This window comes from Gymnoscopelus microlampas (genome assembly GCF_963454915.1).
Source record: "Gymnoscopelus microlampas genome assembly, chromosome: 6".
Taxonomy (NCBI): domain Eukaryota; kingdom Metazoa; phylum Chordata; class Actinopteri; order Myctophiformes; family Myctophidae; genus Gymnoscopelus; species Gymnoscopelus microlampas.
The window spans coordinates 2,454,433-2,465,560 of NC_139943.1; the positions used below are offsets into that span (position 1 = coordinate 2,454,433).

At 39.5% G+C, this 11,128-nt stretch overlaps 1 protein-coding gene across 1 annotated transcript in view; it reads right to left on the reverse strand.

Annotated features, from left to right (window-relative positions):
• The window catches only part of LOC311047942 (uncharacterized protein), a gene marked incomplete at both ends in the record, with an annotated part of 44,876 nt that overhangs the window by 31,506 nt on the left and 2,242 nt on the right, over positions 1-11,128 (reverse strand). The window contains 8 exons of the mRNA XM_084060892.1: positions 5,572-5,596; positions 6,331-6,406; positions 7,657-7,720; positions 8,027-8,176; positions 9,293-9,317; positions 10,022-10,121; positions 10,588-10,607; positions 10,764-10,866. Coding sequence (XP_083917018.1) covers positions 5,572-5,596; positions 6,331-6,406; positions 7,657-7,720; positions 8,027-8,176; positions 9,293-9,317; positions 10,022-10,121; positions 10,588-10,607; positions 10,764-10,866 — 563 coding nt within the window. The remainder of the gene's footprint in view (positions 1-5,571; positions 5,597-6,330; positions 6,407-7,656; positions 7,721-8,026; positions 8,177-9,292; positions 9,318-10,021; positions 10,122-10,587; positions 10,608-10,763; positions 10,867-11,128) is intronic.

An 11,128-nucleotide genomic window follows, 5' to 3' on the forward strand; every position in this document is an offset into this window, starting at 1 on the left:
CCCCAGCCCTATATACTGTATATTGAACTTTGGTTGGTCATGTAAACCCTAGCAAATACCCCACCATTGTGGAGGCTGGGTGGGAAAGCAGACTGCTGGCACAGTGTAGGAATTACATAAGTAGGCCCGGTACATTTTCATTGTTAATGTTCATTTGTGCTGTAATAATCCTATACAATGTGTTATCATATCATCATGTTCAGCCTTTGTTATTCCAAACATGCTTCAATGCAAGTTTTTCCAAACACAATCAAATGAAATGTCCGGTAAACAACCATATTGAAACCACGCACCAGAAATAGCAATTCTACAAGCCCACAACATTTCGCTGCTTCACAAAGCCTAGGCCACAGTTCAAGTCAAAGGTTGTCTTATCTTATAATTGAATTGACGTAGTGGAAAGTACTACTGCTAGTGGCTAGTCTAGACCTCTAGAGGGGACACTTTCGGACAGAATGCGCTGTCATTGCAGGGAAGTTGGTTGAGGAACAGTCTACCAGCTACCGTTCCAGACTGTCCAACTTCCACTGCTTTTAAACTTTGTGTAATAAATTGTTTACTAGAGCGCCAATCATGATGCAACCATGTATAATAACACTGCATGGTCTAGGATTAACTTTAGATCCTTTTTTGGCTTGTAACCGTGTTTTGTAATTATTTTGTATTATTCATGGTGTTGTTTGTAATGATGTACAACTGTATGCTCTGTTTTGGATGAAAATTAGCATCTCTTGCTAAATCCTATGTATTTGCAGTGCATTGTTCACTAACACATATTGTCCCGTCCAAATAAACGAATAAATTAAAATTAAACTTGTTTCAATGTAGCAATAAAACAGTGTCATCTAAAACCATACGATATGGTACAACAAAGACTCATTTTCTCCAAACACAACTATGGGCAATGTGTGTCTAGATTCTGATTGGAATATTTGGGGTGTTAAAATCACAATGCATTTGTTTGTGGATATGTATTTCATTTGCAAAACACAACACGTTTGTTTGTGAATATAGTTTTTATTTTGCAAAACAGGCGTTATTTGTTTGCAAAGTTTTGGCAGTAAACTAACTCCATATAGCATGTTTTTAAACACAATCATCAAAAATAAATATCTGGTTTATGCTTGACTGATTTTAAAGAACGAACATATAAAACAAACATAGCTGCCCGATTATTTCCATTACACTTGGATGCAATTGTATGTATGGCCTTTTGGGTCGTATGGGTTTTGTTTTTCGTCCATCTTATGAAAATGAATAATACATTTATTATTCCATTATATCATCTAAGCAATCCCTTCACAATGAAACTCATTATTTCCTGTAGTTTAAGAATAAGTGTTATTACATTTCTGTATTTAATTCATGATCAACACATGTAAAGTAGAACTCATCAAACCAAGCAAGATATATCACACTGAACTCTTATACCTCCACACCTTCATCTGTGTGCGTATCTATGTACAGTAATACATTCATACATACAGTACGGTGAGGTATTCACTGATTTACAGTCTTCTAGGCAGTGGTTCTCAAACGTTTTCATATGAAGGATGTATTTGGCTGCGGACCCCCCATTTGAAAATTATTTGTTCCAAGGACCCCCCATAATAGAGGATTTTCTTTTTTTCCCCCAAAATTATTCAGAAAGTCTCACAAATGTTGTACTGTACCAACACAAATAAATAGTGGTTAACCTGTTCCTCATTTTGCTGGGGACCCCCTGGAACGCCCTCAGGGACCCCTGGGGATCCCCAGACCCTACTTTGAGAACCACTGATCTATTAAGACCTAATTTATACACCATTGGGCGTTGCTTTAGTGGTGTGTATATGTGTGCGTGCGTGTTACATCTCTCATATAGTTTAAACTTTATACTTATTGTTGTACTTTTGCGTTATTGTTTTTATGTTGTGTTCTTATGTACAGAGGACCACAATGGAAACGAGCCCTTGGGCTTTATTGTGTTTTTATCCTCAGTGATGATACTTGATTGTATGTAGGGAAGTGATAATGTGATGGCACCGACATCTATGAAATCAATCAATCAATCAATCAATCAATCAATCAATCAATCAATCAATCAATCAATCAATCAATCAATCAACCAATCAATCAATCAATCAATCAATCAATCAATCAGTGTGTGTGTGTGTGTGTGTGTGTGTGTGTGTGTGTGTGTGTGTGTGTGTGTGTGTGTGTGTGTGTGTGTGTGTGTGTGTGTGTGTGTGTGTGTGTGTGTGTGTATATGTGTGTGTATGTCAGAGCGTGGCCCAGCCGTCTCCTCCTGCTGTTCAAGGGGCTCTCAGCGCCGTCCCCCCTGAAACAGAAGGAGAAGAGGACTGAGTTAACGCCTCGTGTGGATTTCGTGTGGAAGTTTGGGCCAAATTCTTTCTGAAAATGTTTCACATGACGTGTAAAGTATAAATCAAGCATTAAGGCTCTGTGTATCTGTGACTCAAACTGCCTCTTCAGAAACTAGGAGGAAAAAAAACATTCATTCAATAAAATGAAAAATAAAAAGCATATCGTGCTTGAACGTCTCGTACTGGAAAAAGTACTACATTTTTTTTTGTTGTACTGAGCTGTGAGCTTGTAGATCGGCTAGTTTCAAATAGCCTAGGTATAAAATAGGGCTAAAGTGGTTAATGTACGTTTTAGAATGTAATAATTTATATCTGCAAAGTAACTAAAGGTTTCAAATAATGGTGGAGTAAAAGTACAATATTTGCCTCTGAGATGTACTGTAGAGGAGTAGAAGTAAAAGTATTGGAAATTGGAAATACTCAAGTAAAGTAAAAAAAAAAACCTCAAAATTGTACTTAAGCACAGTACTTAAGTAAATGTACTTAGTTACTTTCCACCACTGTTTTCAACATTACTGTATCTTCATATAATTAACTAATGCTCATTATGAGATGGCACCATTTCTGTCGACAGTTCAGAAACCTGCCTACCAATGACATCATCGATGGGGAATCCAAGCTAATGGAAACTACAGCCTTTCTCTTCCCGGAAAGTCCCTGTAAGCCATACTGAAATAGACGCCAACAAAATAAACTAGTTTGAAATGGCCAATGATGAGGTATTCAGTGGTAACTGTCAACTCTTTATTACAAAACATACATTAACCACTTCAGCCCTATATATATTTTGGCTATTTGAAAATAGAAGATCTACAAGCTCACAATGCGTTGCAAATTTTGAATTCGGGACTTTTACTTGTAACGGAGTACTTCTGCATTGCGGTATTGTTACTTTTACTTAAGTAAAACATTTGAGTAATTTTTTATACCACCGCTGTCCACAGCCCTCCTCTGAGACACAGAGTGAGTGGACAAAAATGGTGCGTCATTATAATGAGCATTAGTGAGGACCAGTTATATGAAGATTCGGTTAAAAATGGGTGAAGTTCTCCTTTAAGCCCATTACATTTTTCAGCTAATCGTAAAAGTTGACAAATCTTTACAAATGTTCTCTTATGGCGGTCCCTACCAAAAATCATTTCAGATGGGGGTCCCCGGCCATGTACCCAAATTCATACACGGTATGAATTTGGGGGTTCTTAACACATGGGGTGCCAAAACCGTATATATACTGTTTTGCAAAAGGTGCAAAAAGTTACGCGGAGTGCCATAACCGTACCGGTACGGTTTTGGTGTCTTTTTGTTTTTCTCCACACGGGAGGGGCTAGAGCAGCTCTGGGAGTACCCATTGTGATTCCTGAGAAGGAAGGGCCAGATAGATCACCGGAAACAAAAACATGGCTCCCATCCGCTTCCTGTCTATTTCCTTCTTTAAAACGCCTATATCTCCGAATCTGTTTCCTGTGGGGAAAACCGGTCATGCGCGATCCGTCCCCGTTGTAACTCGCGAGTGAAATGTTATGGTTCCAGGATGTAGCCAGGGTCATCGCGCTACATGAATGGATGCTTTTTTTTACATGGATTTGCTCGTCGTGGAGTCTAGAGCTTTAAACAGCAAAGCGCAGTCAATGGGGAGACTTCTGGCACCCACAGTAAGTTGTTATGAAAAAATGCTGGCACCCAATGTGTTAACATGAAAATATTTGAGAATCACTGTAATAGACCTTGTGTAGGTTGACAATGACATACAGATCTCTCCCCATATTTACATTTTTAGTTTTTGTTACTGTCTCATAATTCTTTTATGATATAAACTCCTGAGTTGAACTGTGAAGTGTGACATTACTACTCACCCTTGTGAGTCCATTTACACGCTCAGATTTAACTTTTTTTTAAAATGTATTATTGGTGCAGTGGCAGCTATTGTAGAGGTCCTCCAGGTTATCATCTATAACAGTGGTTCTCAACCAGTGGTCCGGGGACCACCAGTGATCCTTGAGGGGGTTCCAGGGGGTCCCCAGCCAAATGAATAGTTAGGAACCAAATTGACCCTTACGTGTCTGTAACTCTGAGAGTGTACAAATGGGTCTATCTGGTACAATTTGTACACTCTCAAGGTTAAATGAACACTAACGATGACGATACAGTGTACATTTGGACCCCCAAGAAATCAAAATGGTTGAGTCCCTGGCATATCTTTTCAAATGGGGGGGTCTGTGGGCTAATGTGTCAATTTGGGGGTCCTTAACGCGAAAAAGGTCGAAAACCACTGATCTATAACTACAGAACTTTCCATTATGTTTTATGTCCGTTGTCTCCCTCTCCTGATGGAGAGAGGTAATTGCAACGATGTCCGAACTACAGTCAAGACGCCAGTAACCTTATAGACGGGTTTCCTGTTAGTAAACATGAGAGGAATATGACCGCGCAGCTGCGGGGGGAAGCCTATGGGTGCGTTTGGAAATTACGCACCGGAGCACACTCGCCTATTAGTTTGTATTGGCCAGTGCGCTCACTGCCGCTCAGGGCTGTATTTTCGAACGCGCCTTACCCCCAGGCATGCGCAGATTGCGCATTCTGTTCTGTGATGACGTCGCTCGGAAACCCGTCTATAGAGCACCTTACAGAGCACCGAAGAGTCTGACGTCATTTACACATCCTAGGTTTGTCTACCTGGTTCGTGGTTTTCCAGCCCTGTTCTGAATCCCCATAGACGTGTTTAATATCGCGTCAAATAAAAACTGTGTTCCAAAAATAAACAAATATCCCGGTGGTTTGACTCTTATGGATATGAAGCATCAACTGACGGTGAGAAAACGATAATGTTACTTCCGCCGAATTAGTTAAATTTTCGCCAGAAACAGACTGTATCAAATATAAGTGACTGACTATCATAGACGATACAGAACCTCCTCCCTGATAATATCGCCGAGACAGTTTGTTTATTTTTGGACCACAATTCTTATATGAGACGATTCTAAGATGACCCAATGTTATTCTCCATAGAGACATTACCTTACGAACCAGGGGATGAACGAGTGACGTCAGGACTTCTGTACTCTATGGTGTCCAATTCTAAGCCCTGGATTGTAGTTTTTAGCAATAATGTGCTGTGTGTGTAAAAAGTAGGACTTCTGTAAGAGGTAAGACCTCAAGAATAAAGACAAGAATGAATTCAATCAAGTGGACACCACTTTAAACGTACCTTTCTGTAGAACTTTGGCAGCCGTCTGAAAGTAGAAATACAGCAGCATGAGCAAAACGTTCTATCAATACAAACACAAACTGATGCATCTTTATGTGTGTTGCCGTCACTGACGGGCAGAAAACTTGAACCTTGAATTCTATTAAATGAATGCATAAGCATATGCACAGGGTCACAATGTGAAGTGTTGTGAGCAGTGCTGGAAAGTAACAAAGTACATGTACTCAAGTACTGTACTTAAGTACTATTTTGAGGTATTTTTTACTTTACTTGAGTATTTCCAATTTCCAATACTTTTACTTTCTACTCCACTACATCTCAGAGGCAAATATGGTACTTTTAGTCCACTACAATTATTTGAAAACTTTAGTTACTAGTTACTTTGTAGATTTTGATTATTATTACAAAAAAAACATACATTAGCCACTTCAGCCCTATATACATTTCTGCTATTTTCAAAGGATTTTCATACATTTGAAAACTTGAAATGAGACATTCTGCATAATGACTACTTTTACTTTTGGTACTTTAAGTACATTTTGATGCCAACACTTCTGTACTTTTACTCAAGTACATTTTGAATTCCAGACTTTTACTTGTAACAAGAGTATTTCCACATTGCAGTATTGATACTTTTACTTAAGTAAAACATTTGAGTACTTTTCCCACCACTGGTTGTGAGCTTGTACGTTGTCTTTAATCGCTATTCGCTGTGTTGTTCTGAACCAGTTCTAAGAGAAAGCTGCTCTTAAAACTCACCGAAGGCTCATCCTTGGGTTTGATGACGAGCTGAGGCATCCGGAGTCCCATTCCCGACACGAACCATCCCACCATGCTACAAGGAACACACACAATTTGTTTTAATGTTTTTATTTAACCTTTATTTAACCAGTAAAATCACATTGAGACCATAGTCTCTTTTACCAGTGTGCACTGGCCAAGAGAAGAGGCAAATAAATGTTACACAGCTCTGCCAGTAACAAGAAATACAGGACATGACAAAGACAAACATATGACATCCGTAATACCAAGAACCTACTACCAGGGAGAATCTAAATAGCTAACCATTAACAGAATAATAAAAAACTAATAAGAACAATATATCATGAAACTACTAAGCTAATATAAACTAAGATCACAGTGTTTGCTACTCATCAAAGCAGGAGCAATGGCTGGAGAGTGTGTAGATCATTCCACGACCAGGGCCCAAAAAATGCAAGGCTTTTTTTCCCCTGCCTCAGATTTGGTATTGGGTACGACGTAGCATTTGATCTGAGGTTAAGCGAATTTTGGACTAGTTCAAATTTTGAACAAATATAAGAAGGGAGTTTACCAAGAATGGCTTTATAGATAAAAGTGTACCAATGCAGCAACCTGCCAGATGCTAAGGAGGACCACCCTACTAAGGAGTACAGAATACAATGGTGTGTCCTGTAGGTAGAGCTGGTAATAAACCTCAATGCAGCATGAAAAAGGGGATCAAGCCTGCCCAATGTTGAGGAACAGGCCAATCGGTACACAACATCGCCATAATCAAGTTGCGACATGAAAAGGCCATGTGACCAGCCTTTTCTGTGAGGCAGAAGAAAAACTAACTTCTTAGCCAAGGCATCAATGTGGTGATTGAAGTTTAGCTTGTTATCCAACCAAATCCCAAGGTACTTGTAAAGCGCCACCCATTCGATGGTTACTCCATCCAAAGTGGTGATGTTTGGGGGGGGGTAATGACAGTACTATTTGGAGCATATAGCATGGCCAAACACACACCATGGTTCCATTTGTACACTTTATACAGTTACAAGGGTCCGTTTGGTTCTTAACTATCAGTCATTTAGCTGGGAACCCTTCAAGGACCCCTTGGTCCCCAGACCCAACATTTTAATGATAATGTCTGCCTGCCGTTCGTTCAACCAAATGAAATGTATCAATCAAAAAGTGTAACAACAAATTGCTTATTGTTTATTTTTATTGTTTATTTTAGATCCCCATTAGCCACTGCACAGTACAATTAAAAAAAATTACAGTGCAATAAAAAAATATAATATACATGTATACGTCAAATGAGAAGGTTCAAAGCTAACGTACCCTGAAGCTTTGTCGTCTGTGTCCAGAGAGATTCCACTCAGAGACTGAGGAGGAGGAGACACGACTGCATGGAGAACACATGAAGAAAGTCACTTCAATCATTCACTGACAATGTGCATGCATGCGTAACATATACAGTATTAATCCATTAAGACCTGAGGCGATTCTTAAAAATGTTTTCTAAAACAGTTTTTTTTTTTTAATCGGGGGGGAAAATAGCAGATCTACAAGCTCGTAGTGTGGCACTCGGTGTCACGCTATGAGCTTGTATATCTGCTATTTTTGAATAGCCAAAGAAATCTAAAGTGACACAGATACGTTCCAGGTCTTAATGAGTTAAACATGCGTGCGTCACGGTGCGTGAGCGTACCTTTGTCAAGAGAATTGCAGGAGCGGCTGGGCCGTGGCGATGCTTCTAAGGGTACGGCACCAGGAGGCAGGTAAACCGGCTGAGGTATGGCCGCTTTGAACCAGTTCACCACCTGTCTATGAGGAGGTTCTGCTGTTAGTTCATCTGCAGCTACATGTCAAATATATGTACTTTATATCTCATTTATGGAAATGCTGCTCCTTCTGTCCTCAAGTCCTTGGATAGATACAGATATCATTCTGCTCTGTGCTTTATATCTGGTGAACATTAAAGGACTCATCACTGCATCCTGTTTGATAGAGTGGGTTGGCCTTCTTTGACCGACACTGTACCTGTTCATTTTTAAGGCAATTGATGGGACTTTACCATTGTACTGTATATTAAATCCCTGCTGGATTGGAACCCTGTAACACACAGGAAACGCTCCAGTGATTGGCTCACGCTAAAGGTCCTCAAAGTAAAGACTGAACTGAGGAAAACAGCCTTTTGTTTTAGTGCCCCAACCACCTGGAATGACCTACAGCTTAATTAAGATTATTATTTAAGATCTGTTCTCCCATAACATACGGACAATTTAAAACCTTGACTGCAGGTCTACCCACAAGGGTCTGCAACTGCTTTTAAATTGTGTTGTATCACACGATAGGGAAAAGTTGTTTTATTTTGTATCTGTTCTGTCTTGTTTTTTGATCTGACTATTGATGAGAAAATGAAAATGAAATTATACTGTGATGTATCTGAACGACACTGTAAATGAGCAACCTCAATATCTTTCAAGAATAAATAAGGTTTGAAATGAAATGAAATCTCTCACTGCATATACTTAAGTGAATAGAAAAAAAGGCTAGTATAGTTGAGTCTGTGTGTGTGTGTGTGTGTGTGTGTGTGTGTGTGTGTGTGTGTGTGTGTGTGCGTGTGCGTGTGCGTGTGCGTGTGCGTGTGGGTGTGGGTGTGTGTGTGTGTGTGTGTGTGTGTGCGCGTGGGCGTGGGCGTGTGTGTGTGTGTGTGTGTGTGTGTGTGTGTGTGTGTGTTTTTCTTACTGTGAAGGGAGCTGTGAGCTGATGCTCTGTGTGTCTTCCTCATCGTCTGATACCATGTCAATCACTGGGATGTGTGGGAGGGGATCATAATCTGACAGACAAATCAATCAATCAATCAATCAATCAATCAATCAAACAATCAATCAGTAACTTGGTAAAGAGGTAAAAGAAAAGTGTTTTCCCCACATTTCCTGTGGGCGCAGATATTTCTTTTTAAATTACATACCTGCCATTGTACTGACTTCATAGACCTGAAGAAAGAGAAAGAGGACAGTATTCATTCACAAACACTTGGTAAACAGTTTATAGGTTATCATTCTAAACCTTGCCATTACTAACTATTTCATAAGTGCTGTTCATGGTATACTGCTTTAGAAAAGATGAACATTTTGTTCACATGACCTTGTAGATTGGCAGTTTATTTATTTTTACACAGAAAATCAATTTGAATTTCAGAACGTTTTGAATAATTGAATGAAGCAAGTACTCCAGTACTCAACTTTCACGTTTAGTTGAGTAATACATTGATCAGGAGTATCAATACTTTAACTCAAGTACTGCGGCTGGGGAGTACTTTGTCCACCACTGATGTTAACCCATTAAAAGATGTTCTGGGAGTCTGTGTGCGTGCGTGCGTGCGTGCGTGCGTGCGTGCGTGCGTGCGTGCGTGCGTGCGTGCGTGCGTGCGTGTGTGTGTGTGGTCTCTATTTGCCTATTTTAAAGGATTTCTTCTGGCCAGCACCTGGAATTGCATTGATTAGATGTGCATGCTTTCTCAACTGTATGTTCATGTAAACATTACCTCTGTATGTTCATGTAAACATTACCTCTGTATGTTCATGTAAACATTACCTCTGTATGTTCATGTAAACATTACCTCTGTATGTTCATGTATTAAACATTACCTCTGTATGTTCATGTAAACATTACCTCTGTATGTTCATGTAAACATTACCTCTGTATGTTCTGGCTCTTCAACCTTCTCTCTGTACTTGTCGTCTGGCTGAGGAAGCACCTTGGTCAGACTCTGAGCCACCCAGTTGATCACCCCATTCCTGAGAGAGAGAGAGAGAGAGAGAGAGAGAGAGAGAGAAACACACTTTACTTTACTGGAATATTTTCAATATTCAATACTTTTACCTCTACTCCACTACATCTCAGAGGCAAATATTTTACTTTTACTGCACTAAAATCATTTGAAAACTTTAGTTACTAGTTACTTTGCAGGTATAAATTATTACATTTTAAAACATACCTTATCCACTTTAGCCCTATTAATATACCTAGGCTATTTGAAAATAGACAAGCTCACAACGCGTCGCATCGCGACGCGTTGTGAGCTTGTAGATCTGCTATTTTCAAACATTTTAGTACTTTTACTTTTGGTACTTTAAGTACATTTTGATACCAATACTTTTGTACTTTTACTCAAGTCAATTTTGAATTCCAGACTTTTACTTGTAACAGAGTACTTCTACATTGCGGTATTGATACTTTTACTTAAGTAAAACATTTGAGTACCTTTCTCCTTCCTCTGGTGACTGATGGATGGGAGATGAAGATAAAGAACATGTTAACCACATACATCGTCACACGATAAAAAAAAAAAATGCTTTAGGAAATGTTGGCCTGATAATGTTCTGTCCAAACAGTGCTCTGGCTCATTGAAAGTAGGTTTTAATACAGACTGACGTCACCTTGACTTCACCAGAGTTGGACCGGCTCAGTCGGGGGGAGCCTGTGGGTGTAGGCTGTGGCAGAGAACTCTTAAAGCCATTAGACAACCAGCCTAATACACCACTGGACAGAGAGAGAGAGAGAGAGAGAGAGAGAGAGAGAGAGAGAGAGAGAGAGAGAAGGAGAGAGAGAGAGAGAGAGAGAGAGAGAGAGAGAGAGAGACAGCTGTTACAATTCCAAACATGCAAACATGACCCGCTTTAATTACTTCAGTCCATATTAGTAGCTTAATGACTATAGTATTCAAATTCTATTGTCTTTTCTATGTCCAATGTATTTGTATTTAAGTTCAAAAAGTTAACATAAGTATAACTCAATGCATTTG